This window comes from Triturus cristatus, chromosome 3_2 (genome assembly GCF_964204655.1).
Source record: "Triturus cristatus chromosome 3_2, aTriCri1.1, whole genome shotgun sequence".
NCBI classification, from domain to species: domain Eukaryota; kingdom Metazoa; phylum Chordata; class Amphibia; order Caudata; family Salamandridae; genus Triturus; species Triturus cristatus.
In genome coordinates, this window is record NC_140584.1 from 865,813,023 (window position 1) to 865,840,214 (window position 27,192).

Consider the following 27,192-nt stretch of genomic DNA (forward strand, 5'->3'; position numbering starts at 1 on the left):
CACACCTATGATCAAGACAAGAAGCAGTTTTTGATTCAGAAAAAAAGTATTTTCAACTACAAGTAACTGCACGAGTTAATCAGTGGTTAGCTAGGGTGGTCCAGGTTCCAAGAAGTGAGAAAACATAACACATGGATGCTCACAAAATGGGAAAGTACTCCAAAGCACAATAGCAGCCTACCCTCAACTTCATTATGTCAAACTCAACAATGAAAAGGAAGGGATATCGTACTGGTCTAAATACTGATCAAGGAGACTTCTTGTACGCTCACAATGGCATAGTCATTCATCGAATAAAAGGGGTTTTTGTGAGTTCATTCAATGCCTCATTCAAGAAAGACAAATGGCTGTGTTATACTGGTTGACCATGCGATACACGTTCAAATTGTCTAAATACCGTATGTTCAGTACTTTGCTTAGTCATACCCCCTGAACCTAGCAAGCTCTGCCAAGTCAAGATTTGAGGTCAGGACCATACAGGCTACGAGAAGTGTCATCAATAACTAGCCTGGGATCCGACCTGTTCAGAATTATACTGCTCTATCAGACTTGGTTTTCTGTAGGCAGAACGTAGAAGTCAAATTTAGGACAAAAATAAAATCCAATCCTGAACGAGTTATTCAAATACCTGCACAGACCTGTGAATTGTTTCAATACATTAAAGCGGGAAGCGACTAACAAGATCAAACTAGTTTCATGGGGCAATTTCTGACCCGACAGGTGGCCTCACATGACTGAAGTACATACAAGGTCTCTTGAAATAAACTCCAACACAAATAAAACTTACAAAAGAAAAGAGCCATAAACTGCCTTTGGTGTTCTCTTTCAAACGGAGTCCCCAGTAATCCACAAAAAGACATCTGAAAACTCATGACATGAAAGTGACAGTGTAGAAGTCTAGTCCAGCTCAATGAAAAAAATAAATCAATAAACAAGATCTTTTTAAATGTCACAAAAGGCCACCTTTTTAACCCACATACATTAGAAAACAAGAATGTCCATAACTATTTTTATTTAAACTTCTCATTTAGGTTGATATTTCAGCATTAAAGAAACAACAAAAAACATGTGCTGGGAAAGACAATACTTTGACGAGCTCAGGGGAGCGGTCATGATTAAAACTTCAATTGAAAACGTTTTGAGTTGAGAACCTACCCCAAGGATATGGTTCTTGAGCACAAGACAACATGATTGGTCCAAACTTTCATTAAGTTTCGGACCAACATGTGCCAGATTAAAGTACACCAGTTTTATCATGAATAGGGCACATTACATCTACATGTTAACAATCCGAGAAGCAACATAGTCGACATATTTCTTGCTACCTCCTTCAGATAAGAGTTGCTTCATTAATTTTGTCTTGGAACAAAAATCAGAACCCACGACCCATCTTTAGAACAAGAGCGCCCATGATACAACTGACAGAATTAGGTGGGGATGCTGTTAAATAAAAAGACAAGAGTGGTGAGAAATCACAGACACTTAACAAAAAAACTATCGTTTTTGTTCAGCAAACACAGCTTAAGGCAAGAGTTATAAAGGTAATCCCTGAAAACATGCACACTTGTCAATTTTTTAGAATAAATTGATGAATATGAAAATCCCTAGGTTATATGAACAGTGTTTTTCATGCATTTTCATTTCAGACAACATAAAAAGATAGACCGGCTGAGCACTGAGGTACCACTTCAGGTAAAGCAGAAATATCTTTACCATTAAAATGTACAGAATTGAGACCCATCTTCAAACTTTAGGTTTAGACTAGGAAGGAGCAATCTCTTTTCACTGCCATCTTGTAGAAGCTCACTAGATAATATGTTGTTGCCCATCACCATCATGTACCCAAGTGTGGCAGCTCTTGTGGCCCAATCTATTGCATAGGAACAATTGCCCAATTCATGCACTCCATGTCTACAGGCCCCAGACATCTAGCAGAAATTAAACACAATGCACTGGTATTAAACACAATACACCATCAAGGCCCTGAACAGGGATTCAATGCTACATTTTGGTTACTTCCTGACTGAACAAAATATGAAGACAAAAACAATGCAAATCTCTTTAAAACCTAGATTATGCAAAACATTTAACATATGCATTCAACATTGTTCAGTAGTTCATATTCAACGACCAGCATGAGCCTTTCATCATTTCTTGGCAGGGCTATATCACCTCAAACACACAAAATGTAATGGGAGCAAAGCTTGCAAACAGTCTAAACCCCTTGCTCTGGGTAGCAATCAAAACCATTTTTCACCAACAGTGCCACTCTAGACAGAGTCACACCTCATCCAAATAAGCCTGCCTCTGTTCCTCATTAGGAAAAGTCCATACTGAATGTCCAGGCGAGATACTCTCCAGAGGGGACAACAAGCACCCAAATTCCGAATGACATCAATAGAAGCTAGTACTGACTGATTTCTAATAAATGCAAGCAGGTTGCAGATGAGTTTTTATAAGCAGCACAAGTCCTTGGAAATAATTGGATGTAAGATTGTGTAATTTACCATCAAAAATCATTAGCGATTCCTGGTAAAACCAAATTTGGAGTACAAATTCATGTTCTCAACCTTGAAGAAAATGGTGGGAGATCATATCCTAAAAGATGATGCACAAGGAACACAATCAGTTATGATAAACTGCTCCACACTGTGCTACAGGGTGTAGTGGGAAATTAATTGTGGTAAATAATCAATAAGAACATTAGTCAACTTGTAATCACCTCTAAACTAAAGCCAGTAAAAATGAGCAAGGTTAAGAATGAATATGCAGTCAGTCCTGGTTAGTACAGAAGAATTGCTCTATCAACTTTAGGTCTAATAACGCCCGTCTTTGTATGTACAGTAGTTTCAATAATCTAAAACCTTTAAATCAAAGTTTGAGGATTTACAGGTATGGTCGTCTCAGTAATTCACACATAAATTGCGGATTACAAGTAAACAGCAGCCACATAAAGCCTTCGATGGCAGAAACTGCAGTTTGTGTAATAAGACTGGATGTTTACAGAGTTGAAGAGATGAACACAAGCAGCCAACAACTGCTCTCTAAAAAGCACTGAGAGATATTGAAACACGAATGATAAACTATGCAAGAATATCATCAATTTACCTGAAAAGGTTTGTTTTCTAGTGCATCAGCAAGCCCCAGGTCAGCCCCATGAACTGGAATTTTCTGGTGCATTGTGGGCAGTGGGTATGGTCACCTCAGCTATTTAGGTCTAGGCTCCAGAAGAAGCTCGGGGAAGCAACAAAGTAAAAGACTGTAGCTATTGTGCCTTGGAATATGACCAATTCTCCTGCAGACTTAAAGGCACTAGCTGTGATCATGTTGTGCATTACACACAATCCACCAAGGAGACAGACAAGGCTGAGGAGAAAGTATTCTAGCTTACTGTTGCAATAAGTGACGGAAAACTTTTTGATATCTATATACATTTGTTTTTTTAATAAGCACGGTGGTTCAGTTAAGCACTAACTTAAAATAGATACTTTTGGCTATGTTAGCACTTAGCTGTTATGTACCTCCGCTCCCTGTAAAATAGAACTAATATTTTAAACAAAATCTACCAATATAATTAGAAATCTTTAACCACTGCTTAAAAAGTTAAACTTTCCATTACAAAAAAATACCAGGAAATTAGTAATCTCCTGTTAAGAGTCCACAGCTGACAGAACTTGTAAAATCCCACTGGATGAAGGTGAGCTACCATTACACATCACTCTTTAAAGGACAGTGAACTCATAACTTGCGACAATGTGGGTCCATAATTAGATCCTCAAGGAAGTAACTACCATCACATTCTTCCAAACGTATCTCCAAATAGACGGAAGCAGAGCTAGCAGTTATTCCAGCGGAAGGAACAGAATCTGGCATTTACCAAAAGTCTTTTCAAATGCAAAATACAAGGCTGTGCAAAAATCTGCTGTACATAACACAAATGGCCGCTCCGTTTAATATGAACTTTTGCTTGAAGTTAAGACCACCAAATCAAACTGCAGTGAGAAAGAGGAACACGGAACAGATTTGCTAAATGAACATTAACACTGATGATCAAAGGTTTTCTAGTGAGGGCGAAGAAAAACAAATACATCTGCAAAACAAAGGAACACGCGGTAGGTCATGAGGGGCAATGTAACACCTACAATGCGGGAACACTTAAAAAAAATCTATATATTTGTATGCTCCCCATTCTACATAAGCAAAACAAGTGACGGACTGCACCTAAGAGATAGATAAATAATCAGTTCTCTTGTGTTCTGGCTTGTTTCATAATGATACTTGTGACAAGCATCCCCATGTCAAGGCACCCTAATATAATGTCATCTCCACTTGCATTTGCCTTTCCCCAACTGACTGGAAGCTTCCCTTTCAGAAAAGACCCACTAAAATAATCGATGGATGATAAAAGAAAACAAATATATGGGGAACATAAGAATAAGAAATCCATCCCAACTGCAGATTTCTTTTCCTGTATTGTTCCGTGTAATACATCCATAAAAAGGGGACTTGTCAAATAAAACGTCCATTTCCACATAGTGATATCCCAAGAAAATGATCCACAGACAGAACCTGCAATTGGTGGAAACATTAAGACACACGTGGGGTTGTTCTAGAACGGCACAAACCGTTATAATCATGCTTATGAGCCAAGTCTAGGTAACCCACGCTTTTTAAATTCGATGGAGAGGTATGGTTGAGGAACTGAGAGAAGGGGAGCCTGTTGAGGTCACTTAATACCTTTTTCATAAGTCTGCAGAAATTTTTAAATTTTCTTTCTGGAGTCTAAAATCAATTGCAGTCAACCTTTTATTAAATAACTATGTATAGATATATATATTTATGTGTGTATATATTATAACCAATCCCTCCAACCCCCCCAATCATTAAATTTCTGGCTTTTCAAGGCAGCAACACACTCCCCAGATGCAGGAAAGCTGACCATGATGTCCTGTTTTTGCAATAGGTCGGATGCTACAGAACGGTGGTGTTTACAAGTGCTTCATGATGGTCAATGTGCAGCGGAATCCATGGCTTCATCATAAGTGATTATCCTTTTGGGATCTAGCAAAAGAAAATGTGGAACAGGGAGTCAAAGATGGATCAAACACTTTTACAGTGCAGTGAACATTTCAAAGACAATGAAGAACTTACTATAAAGAAATGTCTTAACTAGCCCACAGTTCTGCTAAGTGCTGCCTATTCGAATATTACTTGATGCAAGCCTCAAAAGCACTTTTGATGGTTTATTTTGGAAAAGCTGCCTTTCACGCAATCGAACAGACTCAAAATATTACGTCCAAGTTCAGACAGTACTCAAACCTATGTATATTACAGTTGCATTGCAACATACTAGTCAGTAATATTGAAACAAAGCAAACCACTTTTATGCTCGATCCAGGAATGTATTGTCTAGAAATGAAGCTCACACAAAATATATTATATGCTTAATTCTTGTTTTAAGTTAAGATAGAAAAGAAGCTTTCATCTTTCTAACAGCAAATGTGTTTCATAGGGGCTGATCAAGACGGATATTTGTTGGATTAGTAGATGGCACCAGACAGAATAGCATAAAACGTCCAAACTAATTAGGATCAAATAAATAAAAATCTTCATCTCAGAAAACAAATAGTATCTTTTATAAATGATGAAAGTAAAACGTGTCCAGTAAATGGAAACAAGTCAGAACTTACAGTAAGCAAGCTGCAACTTACTGTGTACTAATAAGGCGATGTGGCAACCGTCAACATGAAAATGAATAGTCACTGGTAAGAATTAAATAAAGGTATGCAAGGAAACTTAATTATATAATATCGGAATTGCAAATTAGTCAAGTACTAAGGCAAACAGCCAAAAGCAAGTTAATTACCTGTACATTGTCAGGGATGTGGAATTTAATAAAATTTCTACTTGTCCATGGGACAGGCTGCTTCATAACACTACTTGTCCTGTAACAAAATCCACTTGTCACTTTAGTGGGGCAACAAATAATAGCCTCTCTGATTATGCCAGAACTCAAAAACCATAGTAGGGTTTGAATACTAGCAATTTTCTTGTTTTCCACCTTTCCACAGATCTACATACTAGGGCTGGAGGTAGCGGTAAGCAATAGTTCCCCATGGTTGGAATGCACTTTGGACTCTGTACAAACCTACTAACTTGCATGTTTTATGGGTTTTTATTACCTTGTTCCTAATATTTTCCCATGCAGAGAAAGGTTGGAAATGTACTACTGACAAGGGCAGACGTAACACATCTTCCAGGGTTGGGGAAAAAAGTGGTCAGTGGGAAAGTGAACTTGTTAAGAGCGCAACAGATTTTCGACTGAGGAAATCTATACATGATTTGCCAGTGCTAAAATGCAATTCACAAATATTTTCTACGAGTACAATTTCCTGACCTACTTCTGCAAATTCTTGTGAATTCATGAAAGCCATAAATCTGCATTACTGCAAGGACATATACCATGGGTATACTTGTGACTTTCTTTAAGAATTGGGCCCCTGTTTAGGTATTGCATTTTGTTTTTATTAAAATGTTCCATCTACTGGCTGGCTTGACTGAGCGACAGCATTCTGCTCTTTCACAAGGAGCATATTGTCGCGCAAAGTAGTTTAGTTCAGTGACAAGAACTACTGTGGCAATGTTTGGTTTTTATGACCAAAAATACTCGTTTGCAAATGTTTGTTATAATGATGAGGCCCTGGCAGCTCCCAATACAATAAAGTTTTACAAAACCCATGTCAAAACGAGGCACACATGGACATAACCAAAAAGCTGACCACTAAAATCATACCCATTTGGCTTTGCAATGGTAGTTTAGTTTCATGTTCCCTATAATTTTGATGCAAATCGCTACACTGATTCTCCATTATGAATATTTTCTGGAAATACTAGCATGCAACAACATATTTTCCTAAACGATGCTTCAAAGACATGGTACCTAAAATTTCACAGTAGTTTCGCAAACCTTTCATTTCCTAGCTGTATTAGTTCCGTGAATGAAAATTGCCTTGGCCATGCTTTGGCCATTAGAATGAATCTCTAGGGCTAGTCGTGGTAGAGTGTCCTCAGCTGGCCGCTTCCTCTCCCAAGCCCCACCAAGAAGCCAAGGCTCCTGACGCAACCACTGGCACGATCATGGCAGATGTTGAGGTTTCTTCCCTCAAGAGGTTTTCAGAAAAAGCGTAGAGCCAGAGGCAACCCCCAGTGGACACCTGCACGGAATGAATTCAGGTAAGAGTACTCCCTTCTTCCTGTTTAGCGGCGTAGACCAATTTGCAAGCTTCACTCCAACTGGAGCGCATGGACAGTGGACACCTGGATCCTGCAGATGGTGCAAAGATTCCAAATAGAATTTTATGGCACCCCATCCCAACCAAGCAGGCCAAGACCCCCATCACTCAGAACAGGAGGCGTCTCTTATCAACCGAAATGTAACAGACCGCTTGGCAAAAGGGGACTGACAATCCAACCAACATCCATCCATCCATCCATCCAAATGGTTTGGTGATCAATCTTTTCTTAGTAGAGAAACAAAAAGAGGGCAGCAGCTAGTCATAAACCTCAGAGTTCAATGAGTGCCTGATGAGTTGCCACTTCAAAATGAAAGGTATCCCATCTGTAGTGGGACTTGCTCAGGTAAGACGAATGGATGGCTCGGCTGGATCTAAAAAGGGTGCATACCCGACTATCTCCATCTAACCTCTGCATCACAGATTCCTACCGTTCCTTTGGAGGGGTCAAGCTTTCCAGTTCACAGCGCTTCCATTCAGTCTGTCTCCTGCACCATAGTGCTTAAAGAAGCGGCTAAAACTAGTTGTGGAATATCGGTGATCCCAAAACATTCGACTCATTGTCTACCTGGACAACATTACATCTTGTTGATGGACCTGTGTTCAAGACGGCTGTCGCAACACCTCAAAATGGCAGGTCAGTTGCTGGAGGAACTAGGCTCTGTCATCTACAAGACAAAGTCACTTCTCACACTTGCTCAGAGGACTACCTTCCTGGGGTTTTGTCAGACTCTATAGACAAGACTTCACTAAAGGAAGATAGCAAAAACTCATCAGGAACTGCAGAAGAGGCCAGAGGCCACCGATGTCATCTGCGGCGTCCCTCAAGGACCCTCGCTGAGCCCCACCCTCTTCAACGTCTACATGAGCCCCCTCGCGGCCATCGCACGGCAACACCACCTCAACATAATCTCCTACGCCGACGACACCCAGCTGATCCTCTCCCTGACCAACGACCCCGCCGCCGCCAGAGCCAACCTACACGAAGGGATGAAGGACGTAGCCGAGTGGATGACGACCAGCCGCCTGAAGCTGAACTCGGACAAGACGGAGGTCCTCATCCTGGGCTCCTCACCCTCCGCCTGGGACGACTCCTGGTGGCCTCCCGCCCTGGGCACCGCACTCAAACCGACAGACCATGCACGCAACCTGGGCTTCATCCTGGACTCCTCCCTCTCCATGACCAGGCAAGTCAACGCCGTCTCCTCGGCGTGCTTCAACATCCTACGCATGCTACGGAAGATCTTCTGGTGGATCCCCACCGAGACCAGGAGGACAGTCACCCAGGCCCTCGTCACCAGCCGACTGGACTACGGCAACGCCCTCTACGCCGGTACCACCGCCAAGCTCCAGAAGAGACTCCAGCGGATCCAGAACGCCTCAGCCAGACTCATCCTCGACATCCCACGAACCAGCCACATCTCCGGACATCTGAGAGACCTTCACTGGCTCCCCGTCAACAAAAGAATCACCTTCCGCCTCCTCACCCACGCACACAAAGCGCTACACGACCAAGGCCCGAGCTACCTCAACAGCAGAGTCAACTTTTACGCTCCCAAACGCCACCTCCGATCAGCCAACCTCGCCCTCGCCGCCGTCCCCCGCATCCGAAGAGCGACCACAGGAGGAAGGTCCTTCTCCTACCTGGCCGCCAAGACCTGGAACTCCCTCCCGACCGACCTGCGCCTGACCCAAGACCACCTCTCCTTCAGGAAGAAGCTGAAGACATGGCTGTTCGAGCAGTAGCGGCACCCCCCCACCCCCAGCGCCTTGAGACCCTACGGGTATATAGTGCGCTCTATATATGTCAATGATTGATTGATTGATTGAAGACTCTCTCATGACAATCCATCTAGCTGCATCAAATTGCTCGCCTGGTGGGCCGGTTGTCGTCCTTGAAACAAGCCATATTTCTCCCCCTCCCCCACTACAGGGCATTTCAAACTCAAAGCCCATCATTTAGGAAAAGGACTAACTTAACCCGAAAAGGTTTCCCTTACAGAGGAGGTCATGGAGGAGAGGAGATGGTGGCAGACGCACCTGGAGGCTTGGAATGGACAAGCAATTCTCAGTTCAAGCTCAGACATAGTCAGATGCCAGCTAAACCAGTTGGGTGCAAGATGTGGCAAGCTGCCCACAGGAGGAAATTGGACTGCTAAAGAACAGTACTAATAAATGTCTTGAACTAGTGCAGGCACCTTTGCATTACAATTCTGGATGAGAGAGAATGTGAATTGCTGCAGCCTGCTGGCGATCCACAGCATCTCGGCCAGGCGTTAAACTAACCACTGGAATTATGAAGGGGTGGGCGCTATATCGATTATTATGGGAGGGGCCACAATCGAAGATCCTAGCAGATTGACAGTAAGTTCTAGACCTTCTGTCTGGACAAAAAGGAGTTGGTCACCTCAGAATACCTTGCCAACAACGTAGTAGACTGGTGTTCACAGAAATGACAAGACATGAGCTTGTGGAAACTATATCAGTCAGTCTACAGAACACAAATGGGGTCCATTCACTGTGGACCTGTTTGCTTAGAAACAGGACAGCCAGTTGAACAACTACTTCAGTTGGAAACGGTTATCTGCAAACAGCAGCGACGGATGCCTTCCTTCATGACCGAAGTAACAGGGATACGCCTTTCCTCCATTTCCAACGGTCATGAGATTGTTAACACAGCCCTCGAGCCAGAAGGCAACCCTAGTAACTGTCACGCAGGTATGGAGATCACAAGTCTGGTTCCCAGTTCTGATGGAACTTCCTTGGGATTCTCCAATCGGTTTATCCCAATCTCCAGATTGGTTCCAGGATCCCCTCGGTAACCTTCATCCCCTGGTGATGGAAGAGAAGTTACCTCTCATGGCCTAGCGGCTTACAGGGAACGATGGAAAGTCCAAGACCTTCAAGAAGCTGAACAACTTTTGGCTAGATCATGGACAGATGGGACAGTTAAGCGAAGTAGGTCAGCTTGGATGAGGTGACTGCGTTGGTGTATGCAAAGGGATACAATCCTGTGGGGTTCGACTTTGTCCACATCCTAAATTTCGTATACTCTACTGCTGAGAGCATGGCTTACAGGTCAGTAAATAGCTCAGTTCAGCCATTTCACCAGTTTGCTCCCAATAGACTGTTCTCCCATCAGAAGACACCACCTTGGTAAATAGGTTAATGAGGGAAATTTGGTTGTCCCTTCCCTCTGAATAGAGATACTCATCCCAATGGGATGTCAGAGTCCTCAAATCTATTTCTTTCGTGGCACAATAATGAATCTCTCCAGGATGGAACTATCAGATAAGATGGCCATGTTACTGCATCTCATCCTGTGTAGGAGAGTTTCCGAAGTTCATGCTCTGGATAGCACAGGTAGGGTATTTACCCCTGGCAGGGTAAACTTTCACATTTCTAGACGGACAAAATGCAACTCAAGGGTGAAATCCTACCCAGCCTTCAATAAGGCTCCCAAACTATGAGTGGTAAGGTGCCTAAATGCTTAAAAAAACATGAATGAGGAGCTGTAGCCCTGTGAGAAATCGACTATTCCTAATTTCCATTCAGATCACCTTCAAAGCGGTTCTGCTCACACTATCGTCAGATGGGTGAAGTGGACGATGCAGGAGGATGGGATAATTAATGGATATAACTCTGTTCACAGAGAAATGGATTCCAAAGCATTTTCATTGTGAGTGAGCGATTAAAGGACATAATTAACACAAGGGACTGGCCTACAGGCTCTATGTTCAAAAGGTTCCACTTTATACCAGTCCTACATATTGCATAAATAGTTGTGGATAAGCTTTGAATGAACATAATCCTGGTCTCCGGCCCCAAGATAGAACGTAAAATGTCCTACCTTTCGTGATAGAAAGTTTCATTTCTATTAAGAACACGGAGGCAAGGGTTTTCCCCACTAGACTATCACAAGAGATTGTACCCCACCCTCATGTACCGGTGACATACAGGTGAAAAAAAGTAAGGTGCAGCTGTAATGAATGCTTGTACGGTATAAGTATAGGATTACTTTCCTCTGATAAAGTAACTGAATATTGAAGTAATGTCAGAAGATCTTTAAATGAAACAGGTTTGACATGTAGCGGACATGGCATTAATTTGTCTATGTAAGATTGTGGAATTGGTGTTTCATCCTTGTAGGGAATGAAACCTCCAAACACGAGTAAAGAGTAAAATGCAACAAGCCACTATAACAAAGAAAGAAAGGGAAGGACAACATAAGTGGCTTGAATATAGTTTACGGATTGTTGTTTTTGAAGACTGCGGTAGAAATAAAGTGGAGAAGGAAGAGCATAATCCTCACCTCCATGTAATTAATACAATTGAAACTTTCTATTACGAAAGCTGGGAAATGTTACTTTCTCATGAGCTCTGTGGGCACTGACAGGAACATGTTGCTGTCATTAGGATGCCAAGCCCATTCAAGTGGAGAAGCAGGAAAATGCTCATAAGCATAACTATCGATCAATTCCTTAATTAACTTTTACAGTATTGCTCTCAATTTGGAAAACAACATTTCCCCTCCAATATGTTGCAGGCTAAGTCATGAAATATAACTGGAAAAAACCTTTGGAGGGGCAGGGCTGTGAGAACATAGTTCTTAATGGTCTGCAAAATCTCCAACAATTTCTCCAGGGGCTGGATAAATGTCATACATAGAAAGACGGTTTCTAGCCTTGCATCCCTTTGCCATCCTCAATGGGATGTCATTCATACCATGTACAAGATTAGAGAAGGTAAGAAGTTAATCGCTATTGAAACTTATTTTCCCCATTCCTTTCTTTTTGATACACTCATTAAAGGTCTATTAAAGCACTGAGATTGCAACTGGGCAGACATAAGAATATACAATTTAGGAAGAAAAGGAAAAAGCTTAAAATAAAATGTCAATTAAAATCACATTTGCTATATGAAGCACATACAAAGAAATACCATGTGTCAGGACTGCCAAATCCTCTTCACCTTCTATGTGTTCACATGAGTCAGATAGCAAACCTGTGTCGGTTCAATGCCTCTTTGTCCATCATGCACATTCAATCACATCTACTAAGGCAATATCAAATTATGTGTTGTGTGCCTACCTTGCTTCTGAAGATGCCAAATGGACTCCATTTCTGTAAGAAAGAGAAAAGATTACATTGGCTGTGTGGGAGATTAGTCAATGAGCTGCTGCCATGCAAATACAAAAATGACCAGCAAACCTCTTTAAGTTTTTACTAAAAGGCAAACCATTGATTTCTAATTTTGGCATCTGTCTCTCAGTATGCCCCTCTGTGTATATAGGCAAATGATAATCGCATAAACATTAAAAGAGAAATATAAAACTCAAATGAAACTATTAAATCAAGAGCACTTCACCACTAAACTAAAATCAAGTACATCCACTTGAATTTATTCACAATGAGTTAATGTTTCCTTTTTTAGTTATCAGAGCCAGCAAGCCAAAAAAAGCCTCCGCTCCTTTTTCAAGTAATGTACTAAATTTTCAAAAGCACCTCAAATAAGCAAGCACTCTTGTGCCTGAAGAAATGGTTTGTTTGCTTAGTGACACTAATTGTATCGGACTCTGGAAATGCTTCTAAACCGATAGCAGAGAAAGATACTATAGATATACAGAAACTGATGGCTTGCTTTACAATTTTTAGCTAATGGGAACAATCATTTTTTTGTTTCTTTCTTTCACGTAGTTTTATATAGCGGACCTTGACCCGAATAGGGTATCAGAGAGCTTTACATTGCATCAGTTTAATTACATGAGGACATTCATTTTTGTCAGGCACTGGAGCTAAATTGATTTGCCCAGAATCACAGGGTGTTCAGCGTCATTGGCGAGATTTTTTTTTTTTTTTTTTTTTAATACAGTTACCCAGATTCGAGGTCGACCGCCATAGCCAATAGGCCAACTCCTCTCATTGTAAGTCACCACAAGGGACTCACAGCAGTCCGATAGGTGCAGTCATTTTTGGCTAGAATGCAGGGGTGAGAGCTCGAGAACCCCCCATGAATGATGCAGTTTGCGTAAAAGACTCAAACAATTTAGCAAACTTAGGGTGCTAAAATCATAATGAAGTACACGCCCGAAGTGGCAAATGTTATAGGCCACCTGCGGTAACAGATATGGTCTACCCCAGAAAAGGAGCTGTGGAGGCAAGAAGAAACAGTTTCTATGGATGACCATACTCATGCATATTGCTAAGAAATATACAGCAGGCAGGCATGTGGAGAAGTATGGTAGACTCCAATCTTTGTTTTACCTGACGATCACCGACTCATTATACAGGACAGTTTACCTCCTTGTGTGCTCCCTTTCTCACTCATGCTGTACGCCTCTTGCACACCACAACACAAGTGAGTTATCAAGTGGCTGCAGTGCTGTGGCGGCATGCTACAGCCACTCCATCTGGCTAGTGAGCTATACCTGGACTTCGGCTGCAGCTTCCTGGCATGCAGGTAGGATCCACAGGGGTATCAGACATTTACAAAAAGTGATAGATGGGATGCTTAAATTCATCTCAGTCACTGGTAATTACTCTGGAGCGTATCCCAGTTAATCGTTATTTTCCATGCCAACTCCATTTGGACCCAGCCAAATGCAAATCAGGCTTTGCACTGCTCCAATAGAAGCAGTCTCGTCCGAACGGTCAGTCCAGGTCCTCCCTGAACTGGAACACAAGCAACCAAAGACAAATTTCGCCCTGACTGGGGTTAGTGAGGGAATTACACCAGACCGGTAAGTGTAAGAGCACTGACTTTGACTGTTCATCTCCACAGCTTCCAGGAACTGACAATGTCCTGGGATTCAAACCATGGTGTTCCATTACAATGACAATATAGGTAGTGCAGGAGAACTGGACAGTAAACTAAAGGAGACTATTACAACAGTCAGTAAGATGTAGATTGGTTCCAGGTACCCATTTGTATACCAAAGGGTATCCAGGGTAAGCCAAATAGAGAGCTGCAAAGAAACGGACTGTTATGGCAAGGCCACCTCTAACATCAGAACAGCAGCCCTGCCAAAGATTCCTTCAGCAGGCTCCCATGGATAGCTCCTTCTTAGGTGGTTGTCTGGAACTGTATCCTCTATTCAATCCTGCCAGGGCCATCGATCAACAGCCAGCATCAATAGCCTCACAGTAATCCTTACTTATAATGGATAGGAAAGATATCCGTAATCAATGAAGCCTGCACTCAATGTTTCTGCCCCATTACAGAGTGAAATAAGGAAAATGTTACTTACCTGTAACAATAGTTTTGAAGGTTGCAGCTAGACTAGATTCACATGCTGTGCATTATTCTGATACCTAGTGATTGGGGCAAGATCCTCTCCACATTTCAACTTTTGGGTATTGACCAGGGGAATAAAGCCAGCCCCCTAAGACATCAAAGATAAGCACACAATGCCCCAACTTTCAGACAGTGTTCAGATTCTTTCCGCCCTTGCATTGATAATGGGTATTTTATATTGTGTGGTTCTGCATCCATCTACTGGCTTACCCCCAGCACCTTCACTGGTAAGTTGAGAGGGTCGCATGCAAATTTAGAATAGCTTCAAGCAGAAAAACTATTGTTAGAGTCAAGTAACTTTCCTTTTGAGGCATGAATCTCTCCTAGATTCACATGATGTGCATGGATTATGTAGCAGTATTAGTTATTTGTGGAAGGTAGGAATGAGGTGTGAGTGGTTGCAAAAAGGTGTTTAGGAACCTTCTGAGTCACCTGTGCCGCCCAGTTTGCATGGGTAACACAACAGTGTTTTGTGAAAGTGTATACTGATGACCCTGCTACTACCATTTATATAGTTAACTACAATGGCTCTGTCTGGGAGCAACAATTGCTTTGTTGAAAAAAACAAATTATTATAAATATGGAAACTTATGCTCACTTAAAGAATCTAGTAACAATGTAAGTAAAACAAATCAATGCGTGCAACAAAGTAAAGACAAGTATCAGAATACCAAGGAAAAGATAAAGACTCAAAAGTACTTGCAAGAGAATGATTATTACAGTTATTGAATTATCAATATTTTCATCAGATAACGTAAATATACATATGTTCGGGCTGAACAAATAAACCAAAATACGAAAGTGACAAGTGTTTCAGAGTGATATAAGTGCTCAGTGCAGGTGACGAAGTGCATATATACAATTGTGAACCTATGGCCAAATATATACAATTCTCAAGAATGGTCAGGACAACAACGACTGTAGAAATCTCTCTGGTAAAAGGCCAAATTGCTCAAAAATGGGACCCAGAGATATCCAAGACTGAACCAAGGTAACATGTCGACGTTTCGACCCTAGCAACGCATAACTGATGTGTTGCGGCTGGTCTTCTTCAGGACAGGACAGCCCCAAATACAGGAAGGTGTCCCGCGTAGTGTGGGGGCGGCCAAAAAGATCTGCTGATATCAGGAAAGACGCGGTGAGGCACAATCACGGAAGAAAGAAGGGGGAATGGCTTCCCCACCAAGGGAACAAATCCAATGCCCTGTGGCTTACTTTGAGGGCTGGCAAATGCAATGTGAGATAAAGAAAATCAAGGCTGTTACACTGTTGCTGGTGTATTCCTGATCGGTAATAATTAACAAATCCAAGTCTCTGTGGCTTGCTGTGAAGGCTTGGAATTCCTTGTACGCAAGAATCTATATGGCTAATGATTTAACACAAATATCCAGACAAAAAGTCAGTGGAAACAAGCGTCTGCTCAGCGGTCTTTATAGGTCTCCGATTGAGACTTTAGTCAGAAATTATTAGGTGGTTACTTTTGTTCCATTCCAGAACGCGCTTTTTTTTTTTAAATCAAGTTTCTTGGGCCAAATTACAGCATTCCTGTATTGTTTACACTATCCATCTTGCAACTACCTCCTAAGAAAAGAGGAGAGTTTGCTTTTCTACCATGTGTACTATACAAATTGTTGCTTTTCCTTGACTACTCTTCTTAACCATCAAGAACAGAGGTCTTCAATCTGTGGGGTGCCACCCACAGGGGGGCCGTGGAGCCATAAGAAGGGGGTCGCGTTCTTAATTTAAAAAAAAGACAACATCCCAGACTGTTAATTCTGGTAGTTAAAATACTTCGGCTGGATTGTTATTCAGGGACTCTCCTGTGTTGTAAAAACCAAGACAGGCAGACAGCTAAAACGCGCCTTTGTCAGTGTGCTGCTGACCTGAAAGAAAATACAAATGTGTACAATGAGTTTATCTGCAAATCCTTTAAAAATACAGATCAATTAGTTGTGCACATTTCCATTTCTTTGTCCAGCAGCACAGTGGCAGAAAGGGGCGTTTAGCTTCTACCTGGCTTCGATTTCACAGCACTGGAGACTGGTATTGCAGTTAATTGATCGAATTACTTGAAGCTTTTTGAGTGGTAGTGCACAGAGTTAACTGAGCTGTGAAGTGCTTGCTTTTAATGGTCATTGTATTTACATAGCACTTACTATCCCTGTGGTGTTGAAGGAACAGTTATATAAAAATTGCATTACATAGGGTCTGGGTATTACTAAAATCTATGGGCCTCATTTACAATGAAATGGTGTAGGGCAGTGCCTCAAGTCTTTTGCTGTGCTGCCCTACGCCAATTCGATCGGGAAGGACCGTATTTTTAAGATGTGGTGTATTCCTGTCCTTTTCGCCAGCGCATAATTTGGTGGCTAGCTCCAACGCAGGCACCCTTGCATCATAGTGCAAAGGTATCTGCATTGTTGGCAGGATTGTTTTTGTGCAGGAAGGCACACTTTCCAGCACAACTGTGCCTTTTTTTCGGAGGTATTCAATAGGACTTAAGAATCTCATCAAATGGTTCATTTGGAGCAATGCGGCCACGTCAGCCCCAAGACAATGCTTTTTCTTCTCAGGGTCTAGCACTTGTTGTTCAACATTAATTGCTGAAGTGCACTTCTTTTAAGGTGTTATTGTATCATTGCAGTGTTCTTTTCCTTCCTCAGAAACCCCTTTCAGAGTTCAGACAGAGTATGAAGGTTTGTTCCAACTGGTGTATTTGGTTTTCTCCCCAGGGGATTACTTTGTGTCAGGTCAGCTGCTGAATACTTTTACAGCTGCTTGGCTAACAACAAGTCTGAATTTCTTTACACGGACAGGTTACAACCATGCATCATTTTGGTGGTAGGCTTATTTTCAGCTTCAGCATGTTTTTTCTGGCAACTTTTCAGTAAAGCACACAGATTCTAAATGTATGAATCAAAGTCCTCAAAGTCAGATTATTGCTCTTCCTGGGCCTCTTTGGTTTCCTCTACAATCTCCGGTCTTTTATGGATACCCGTTTCACTTGTGCTACTGCTGACCTACAAGGTTCGTGGGAGAAAGGTTTTCTAGTCCTTACAGGTCTCAGAGTTAATATCCTTTGAAAGGTACAGATTGCAAATGTTTCAGGTGTCCTCCTGTGCCAAATCAGAAGCAACCATGGGATTGTCTACCCCCAATCCTAGGCAACGCCCAACAGAAAAAAAACTGTCTCCCTGTTGATTTTCTACATGGATCTCTGGTATGCCCAACATTTTCTCTATTTTTCACTGACTTTCAGTACCATCATTTTATATGAATCTTGGGGGCCATATCAACAACTTCTTTTAAAGGACTGTCGACCCAAAGCCCTCCGCATTGGTTTGGAACTCTTGGGGGGAGGGGGAAGAGGGAGGGTTTGGATTGCTCAGTTATCACTTTGAGAACATTTCTAGATATATTAAGCCAGCACTGATGGAATGACAACGAAGTCTGACCAAATTGATAAATTATGCAGGAGAACCACCACATACTAGCTGTAACATGTTGGTATTCAACTACTTATGACAAAACGCTTTTCTAATCCAACTATGTACTAACTGTATTCAAGATTGCACAAGGCTCGACAAAATAAAAATCAATAAAGTGTGTTTTGAAAAAAAAAGAAACATTGGTTATGAACTCAATGATGGAAACATTATCTGAAGATGGCAACCACGTATTGAAGCACAGGGAGCTTACATTGAAAGTCAAGGAAGGGTGAGGGCACATGACATGTGATAGAGGTCCAAAAGAAGGGAAAACAAAAAAATACATAGGGGTTAACCATTGGAAGACTGAATAATGTGCAGCACGTGAATCGAGAGGAGATTCACACGGTAAAAGTGTTCATATGGTGCACCCACAGATGTCTGCTTTAGTAAAGAGCAGGCTAGTCCCTCTGATTTTTGTCAAAGTTAAAACTGTTTGCACTCCAAGCACAACACTGAGCAGTGCCTCTCTGGTGTCCTGGTTGCATCTCTGCAACGCAAGAATAAACTTATTCTCTACTGTACAACAGATTTGATAACTCTGAATGTTCGGAGTCGTGGTTTGGCCAAAGCTCCTGTTCTGCACTGATCTATACTGATGAAAAGGAATCCTGAACCTATAATGTATGGTCTGGTCTCAAGACCTATATGCCACTGGACCCATATCATGTTCGATACCAGCCAGTTATGGCTTTGCACTTTTTTGGATATTTCACGTGCCATTGTAAGTATGGGAAGAAAAATCCCAGTTTGGAAAAAAGGGGTGTGGTAATAAACCAGGATTGACTGACTGCATCACACAAAATTGAGTCACATGACAGCTATGTGAAGAGTGCTTAAGAGAATAAAAAGGCCTGTGCAGAAGATAGCAACCCTATTATGTGTACTAAATGCAGGGAGGGAGGGAATTGTAAGTGTCACAGCTGTTAGCATCCTGTTTATTAATCATAAGAAGGGACCCTGTGTGAGGCATAGATTTTGGCTGCTAAACAAGTACCATTTGCCACCCACTTTACAATAAGTTTCTTGATTTGGAAACTGGCAAAGGCATACATATTTCCCAGAGGGTGCCACAAAGCTTTCCTGGTGTGTCTATGTTCTTTGCAGATCAAGTGAAGTATTGGCGAGGTGCTATTGTAGAATGATCACCATTTGTGGTGCAAAGAAACAGGGCTGGCTTCTCTCCACTACATCAAACCACCACACATGCAGCAAGGGAGAACTGCTACTCGGGGGGACATATTGGAGCAGAGCTCTCTCCAGCTGAGCTCTTCAGATTGTAGATGAGCAAAAGCAGTGCCCAACAACTCTGGAGACTGATGTGTGGCTGTAAAAACAGGAGCACTTATGCAGCAGAAGCCAACCTAACTTTAGTACCCATGGAACCAGTCCGTTGTCCAATGCAAACAGAAGTGGAATGGGTGAGAAAAAACTCACAATCTACTTGCCCACAGAGATGAGGTGGATGCAGCTGCTTATATCCCTCTGAGACCAAGTTACAATGATAAAGAGGATACTTGCATAGCAATAGACACCTAACTGGATAATGACTATATCATGCATCTAACTGGGGCACTGAGCTATCACAGAGAGTGATCAAAAATGGGGCAAATGTAAACACTGGCATGGAAACGTATACCAAATTTGAGCACAGTGATACTGTCAATGTAGAATACCCAAGACAAATGTGATCTTGGCATTGCAATGTGCAATTAACTGGGGCAAATATTAAGCAAACAGGGGCCTTAGGATACCTCCATGGAGATTTGTTTCAGATTGGGACAGCCTGATAATACAGCAATGTATATCTAAAACGGATAAACGTGGCATGTAGAAACTGGCAAACTTCCACATTAAACATTTGCCAAGAGCAAGGTACACCAGTAGCACACCCCACCAAAATTCCCATTAATGGTCACGCCTGCGATCAGATGATAACTAAAAGGCAAGGCCCCACCCCCCCCCCCCCCCCCAACTTAAGGTGCGGCCTTCCAGACAATGCTTTAAGTGGGATGAATTGCAACGGTGAGCCCTAAAGCATTACAAATTAGTATTAATTTGAGGCCCCAACAGTTTTTTTTTTTTTAAACAAAAGATACACAAAGGACTTTGAGTGACTAATTTTCACCTGCTGGTAAATTAAGTTGACATTCACAATTTGCTTACGACCACAGCATATAGGATGGGGAAATTGGATGTCAGCCACTGGCTCTCCTCACTGTGAGTGACAGTATTTTGCACAACATCTTGTGCACAACGTTCGCACATTTCCTCTTCAGCATGGTTGGCTAGTATGTCAGTATACTTTTTTTAAATACATTTTCACTTTTACAATTCGGTGTTTCTTCCCTTGTGCAAGGGAACAGCAACCTCCACACAAAGCTAACCGGCCACTCACTGCGCTATGTAGGGCACCATATTCTTAACCTTTCCAAAAAGGCTCACATATTCCTCCCAACATGTTAGCTATCTTTGAAATCTAAAGATAGATAAATAATCCGGGAAAGGCATTCAAAGATGACCACCTAAGAATGTGACTGGAGAGACCGCTATCTTTGACCGCTTTTGCTCTTCTTTATCATTACTTTAACATTCCAAGACGGCAGACATGTTTATAGGTCGCGCTTGGAAACAATTGTTGGCAAAGTTCACAGCTCTGCAGCAGGCTAATAAAGGCTAGAAGAACAAATTACTAACAATTGGTAAAGCTTTTTCTGGTGGAGACTATCTAGCCGCAGATTCCTCACCAACCCTCCCATTCTCCCTCTTCTGTCCAAGAAACTCAGGTGGTGCCAGAACCAGTTGCGAGTTCGCCTCCTAAGAGGGTGGACTTTAGGAACGGGACTGTTGGCGCCATCCACGCACTTTGACAGGAGTGGGAATGGTGTGAAGGAGCAGAACTCCAAAACGCGTTCCTATGTTTTTTTTATACTTATTGGAGGACACTTGGGCAGTTCCTGCACCTTTGGAGGAATTGTACAAATAAAAAGGATTACTTCAAAGAAGTGGCTGTATTACAAAGCAGATTGATCATCAGAGGTTACCCGTGTAAAATAGTACAAGCAGCCCTGAAGAGGGCTTGGTATAGCCACAAAGTGAAATTTCTTCAAGTGAGAATGTAAAAATCTAGTGACAAATGAGTGTCCCCCACATTCTATCCCCACATGGACAAGTTTAAAAGTTTCATTAAAAAGTACTGGCACGTAATGCAGAGCTTGGATGCACTTCTAGAACTGCCCTGGTTTGCTGTTAAATGGGTTAACAACATCAAAGATCACCTAATAAACTGTCAATATACCGTCTTGCCTGCTGCTGCTGTTTTCCGGCCGCGGGGGAGCCTGAGCGCTCACCAGCCCGCCGCCACCACCGCCATCACGGTCGCTGGGCTTGTGGGGAGGTTAGGACTGCAACCCCCAGCCTGCTCAGTGGCAAGGCCGCCGCACCTTGCTAGTGCCAGGAGGCGCTTAAAAATCAGCCAGGGCTCATGCAGCATGGGAGCTTATACCGGTCTTACCTGCTGCTGCTGGTTTTTCCGGCCGCAGGGGAGCCAGAGCGCTCACCAGCCCGCCACCACTGTCGCTGGGCTTCTGGGGAGGTTGGGACTGCAACCCCCAGTCAGCTTTGCGGCGAGGATGCCACCGCCGCACCCTGCTACCGCCAGGCGGCACTTAAAAATCGGCCAGGTCTCCCACAGCGCTGGCATGCCTGGGCCACGCACTGGCATGCCTGGGCCACGCGCTGGCCGAGAGAGGGTCTGTTTGCGTCAGGAAAAGGCTAGGCTGGGCTACCTCTCTTGGTTTTGCTTTCACATATTGGAATCCTCATCTGTCAAGACACAAACTGAGTCCTGAACGCTGTTCCTTAAATCTCCTTCCCCCTCTTCCTTGTTATTGAACTCTGTGTGCTACTCTGTTTTTATATACATTACCAAGTAATTGTTGTGTTGTACTAAGTTTGTAATTGTTTTTTGATGTCCATTGCATGGAGTTTATATTTTCTTCTTCTTGGTGATATTTTTTTGTTAGCATAATAGGGAAAAGAAAGTCCAGTACTAGTGAGGGGGCTGTAAAGTCAGATGGGCCAGTTTGAAAGCTAGTAGAACAAAAAAGTTGCCCATAGATCAGCAGCTAATCACTGTTAGTTCGCATTGACGATCTATTGGAGGAGTGCCAATGTATATTAGCACCTGAACCTACTCCAGTCCCCACAGGCAATCCTCATTCTTTAGTCAAGACTTCTCCTTCCCACAGTTTAAATTCTAAACCCGCTGTACGAATTCCCTCCATTTTTGCTAAACGCAACACAAGGAGTGCAAGGAATAAGCCCCCCAGTCACGGCAGTGTTACGCAACCCGTAGCTGTTTTTTGATGTTGTAGAACCAGGGATTCTTAATTCTCCCTCGATCGTTGAGGACAGTATAACAGTCGTAAACACTGGTGTTACTGACAACACCAACAATTCTTCGAACATCCCTCTAACCAACAGGTTCTCTCCTTTATAAGACCTAGTTGATAATGTGGGAAGGGTGGTTGAAGTAGAGATGGTATCCCGTCCGCTGAGTCTAGGTATTATCAATGAGTAGCATGAACTAACCAACCATAGAAACGAGGTTCAGTTAGAAGTGCCCACATCAGTAGGGACAGACCCGTTAAGGATCGCAGGGCCGAAGTTACCTTACTTAAAAAGCTAATTTTAGACCTTACAGACCAGGTGAAACATCTCATGGGTAGGAAGTCTCCCAAAGCATATATTCCAGATAATTCTAGGGGTTCTAAAAGAATTCCTCACTCTCACCAGGTTAATACCGCTTCTCGCAAGCCCACACATACCACCCCACTGATGTCCATTCCCACATGCCCCCCTACAAGATCCTTCATTCTGAAGACTCAGAAAGTAGGGGGTTATAAAGTGGGTAGAAGTGAAATATCCGAGGACAGTAATAAGAGTTACCCTAGTGATACATGTGAGCTGACCCATTGCCTGGCAAAGAGCATCTACTTGATAAACGTGCCTAAAATCCTCCCACACATTAAACACGAAGATCACAACTCCCTAATCTATAAACCAATCAATTGGATTAGAAAGGTTAGGGGTGTAGATCGGTTATCCGAGAAGATATACTATGGACGAAAAGGCTAAGTCAGCGCTCCTCTCAAATGGACTTTATTGAGCTGCATCTATGGGACGAGAACTTTGTGCATAACTTAATAGCACTGTAGGTAAGGACATGCTCACCCTCACCTACTTGTATACAAATGAAATCTAATCTAAGCAGCATGCCTCTGCCCCTAGCCCACAAAAGGCTTGGCACTCGGTCCGGTTCAGACTCCGCTTTAGATAAAGTGGATTGACTGGCACCCCTAGACTCTCCGACTCAGATTTCACTCCATTATAGAGAACGGATTGACTATTCGGTTTACAAAGACATGCCACACACCGATCCCACTCAGAGGGCACTTCAGCCCTCGGGTCTCGTGGCCCCAAGTCTGTTACACCCGGCCTTACATAGTAATGAACTATACCCATCTGACCTCATTAACAAACTTCATGCAATCAGGAGTGAAAGAGGAGCAGACCAAGTCCTTGATAACACACATATGCCAAATGTACCAACCCAACAACCAGTAATACGACTGATATCATGGAACATAGCAGGGCTGAAAAGGAATCTAAAGGATGCCGAATGGCAGTGATATATATATTGATCTCAGTAAAATCTGCTGGCTGCAACCAAGTTGAGCCCTGGAAACTCCCCATAAGCTGGAGTATAAAACATTCAGTGTTAATGCCATCCCCTCAGCTAGATGTAGAACCTCGGGTGGCCTGGTCATAAAGGTAAAAATCACTTTAAGCATAGATATAACACATCTGGATTTTCCATCACAAGATTTATTGGGGTTAAAGATCTCAACATATGATAAAACTGAAATCTATATAGTAAACATCTATAATAGGCCAAGTTCATCCAGTAAGGTATCCCAAGTAATAGAGCTGCTAGACAAGTTTTTAAGCACAATTGACCCAAGGGCAATAGTAATTGTGGGGGGAGATTTAAACCGCAAATTTGAACCGGTAGTGGGATTAGAAAAGATTTAAGAGTAGGACATTGTAAAAAATATCCCCCTCCCTCTGGATAGCAGACCTGCAGTGCCCGGCATAGTTGCAGTATCGCAACCCACTCGACTAGTCTCAGGGCTTGGACTCTGGGTCTGCAACAGTCGATTGCCGTCTGACAGACTGAGTGCCCCTACATTTAGCAGGGGGAGTTGCAAGAGCAGTATTGATTACATATGGGCATCTATAAACTTTTGGCCAAATGTCCACGATCTAATAGTTGAAATTAGAGATGATAGTGATCACTATCCCCTGTGTCTATCATTAGCAGGTTCACCCTTTCAATCTATGAATTGGAGAGAAAATGACAATTACCCAATTCCAACTGAACCCACAGTTAGTAGAGCCTTGAAATGGCCATCATTAGTGGGAAAAGACGAGGTTATGACAAGAATATGTAACACCTTTTCAGATGTCATCTCTCCGTATATTCACCTGCCAGTTGCAGAGATTCCCATAGTGCAGATCCACCACACAATGGTTGGGAAACTAAAACATCTCTTGAGTAGGTTCCCCAGGGAAAATGTGTGTGGGGGAGGGGGGGGGGGCAGCTGTCAATAACTGTCAATCAGTGGTACTATAATGAGGGCCGTAAAGCAAAGAGTGAGCTTATTATGGCAGCTAAGTCAAATGATGTCAATACACTAAGATAAAAGGTCCAAATACAAAAGATTATTGGTGCAAACGAAGAAAAACTGGAACAATGGTGTCTGGACGGAATTGATTATAGCAGCCAAAACCAATGATCACATAGACTTCTGGCGATTGATAGCCAAAGGAAATAAATCAGGAAGAAGTAATAAGGATCTTTTCTTAGACCCAGGTACTTGGGACAATCATTTTTCAAAACTGTATTCAGGCCCTACAATGGACTCAATAAATTAGCAAGGTCATATAACAATCCTGCAATAACCAGCCTGTTTTTTTAGTCTAGAGGACATCTCAGCAGCAATCGAAGCAGTAAAGCCCGGGAAAGCCCCAGGCCCTGACAAATTAGTAGGCGACCTGTTGAGGCACGACAAAACTTTTTGGGGTCCATATGTTAATCTTATTTGTAATAAAGTGGCGGCAGGTGCCCCACTACCGGAGTTATGAAAAGGGTTAAATTATTACTATTTTTAAAAAAGGTGACCGCCAAGATTTACGCTAAGCAGATTTTAACCAAATGAAATGACTGGATAGAGGAGAACCAAATTTTATTACAGTACAAGGCTGGGGTTAGAGCTAGAACCAGTGCAATTGACCAGGTCTTTAGATTCCTCCGTATGAGTTGGAAATATACAATTAAAAAAAAAAAAGAAATATATAGATCTGAAGTCCGCCTTCGACCTTGTCCCCAGAGATTTGCTCTGAAGTTCCTTAAAAAAAACAACAAAAAAAAAACAAGGTATACCAGAGGATCTTCTTGTGCAAATAATAAGATTGCACGAAAACAACTATGCAAAAGTTAAATGGGGTCTGAGGGGAGAACTTACGGAGGCAATCCCCGTTAGGAGGGGCATAAGACAGGGCTGTGTACTGGCACCCACCCCATTTTAACTGTATGTAAATGATGCCCCGAAGTATCTTCTGGGGTGTACACACGACTCCAAGTTAGGTGGGGTGCCAGTACCAGCGCTTATTTGCAGACAAGACTATTTTAGTATCTCAAACTCCAAAGGGCCTTCAATGTCTATTAAGACACCTTCAGCGTTTGTGATTATTGTGATTTTAAGAGTCTGGAAATTAATTCTAGCAAAAAACACAACACATTGCAGTTAATCCACATAAATCATTTAAAAAGAACATAACGGTCCATAAACAGAAGCTAGAATATGTGTCGAATTTTAATTATCTAAGTATTACAAGCGACACCAAAATAACCCGGTACCCACATTCGCAAAAGAGTAAGACCACCTTGCACCAAAATAGCTTCCCAATAATAAAAAAACATGCAAATAGTGTTACCAAGGCAGTGTCCCCTGCAATTGAAGTATACAAACACAGGGCACGATCGGCATCTCTTTATGGTGGGGAATTATGGGGGTGCCACCTGTAGGAATACTTTTGAGGGGAAGAAAATAAGTTTCTTTAGGAAGTTGCTACATCTCCCTGTGCGCACACCTGTTATTCCTATTGTCATGGATTTGAACATAAAATGCATGGACCACCAGGCTTCAGAGAGGCCATTGTTGTTCTGGGTGCGATTGTGGACCACAAAAGAACTAGCAAGTTATAAAGAAGGGGTAGAAGAGGTACTGTGGAAATAATTGTACTATTTTGTGAAATCTTTTATGGTAATTTTTAACCGAAATAAAAAATAAATGATACTAAGATTTGATCAAGGCACTAGCCTTCAGTCGATTAAGCAGGTGTACACATGGTTTTGTAAACTTGGGCTGAAGCATTTCTGGGAAGCACCTGCCTCTTTGTCAGCAGCCTCTAAAAAAACATTGAAAACCGCTTTTTGGGCATGCATACAAAATATTGTTTCCCATAGCGCAGATATTGGTAGCTTAACGTCTCAGTTCCTTCTTATAAAACCAGCCCCGGCTTTTGAGCAATAGCTGGATGAAGTACAGTCTTAGCTGGCAAAATCTTTGTACATGAAATTCCGTTACGGTGCTTTGCAAATTAATTCAAACACAGCAAAATGGAGTCAAAGAACTGGTGAGAATAATAATGACAATAGCTCCGTACTATGGCAATCTAATGTACAATAAAATGACACTTCTTGTTCTTCTGTCCAGCATATGCCATGCCAAGGCAAAAATGGATTAAACCCATTTGTCGAAACCTGGGAACTAGGTCTTGCCTGGAGGCAAAAAAGAATACTAAAAACTGACTTCACAGAAAATTGTTTTTAGTGTTAGCAGATATTAGTTTGCTGTGGGTACACTAAGAAGAAAAAAAGTTTGAAATTTGAATGTTCTAAAGTAAATGAGTTGTCCTATTATCTAACATGCACTTTTCTGCATCTGCACTTTAGAACTGCTCAGAGATCAGACAGACCCTATTGCTGAGTA

General features: G+C 42.3%; 1 protein-coding gene across 3 annotated transcripts in view; it reads right to left on the reverse strand.

Annotated features, from left to right (window-relative positions):
* Window positions 1-995: 995 nt before the first annotated feature.
* Window positions 996-27,192, reverse strand: part of NUFIP2 (nuclear FMR1 interacting protein 2) — a 140,383-nt gene continuing 114,186 nt past the window's right edge. For all 3 annotated transcript variants that reach the window (XM_085649203.1, XM_085649201.1, XM_085649202.1), the window contains 2 exons: window positions 12,383-12,415; window positions 996-5,061 (listed from right to left, as the gene is read on the reverse strand). In XM_085649203.1, coding sequence (XP_085505329.1) covers window positions 5,009-5,061; window positions 12,383-12,415 — 86 coding nt within the window. In that variant the 3' untranslated portion in view covers window positions 996-5,008. The remainder of the gene's footprint in view (window positions 5,062-12,382; window positions 12,416-27,192) is intronic.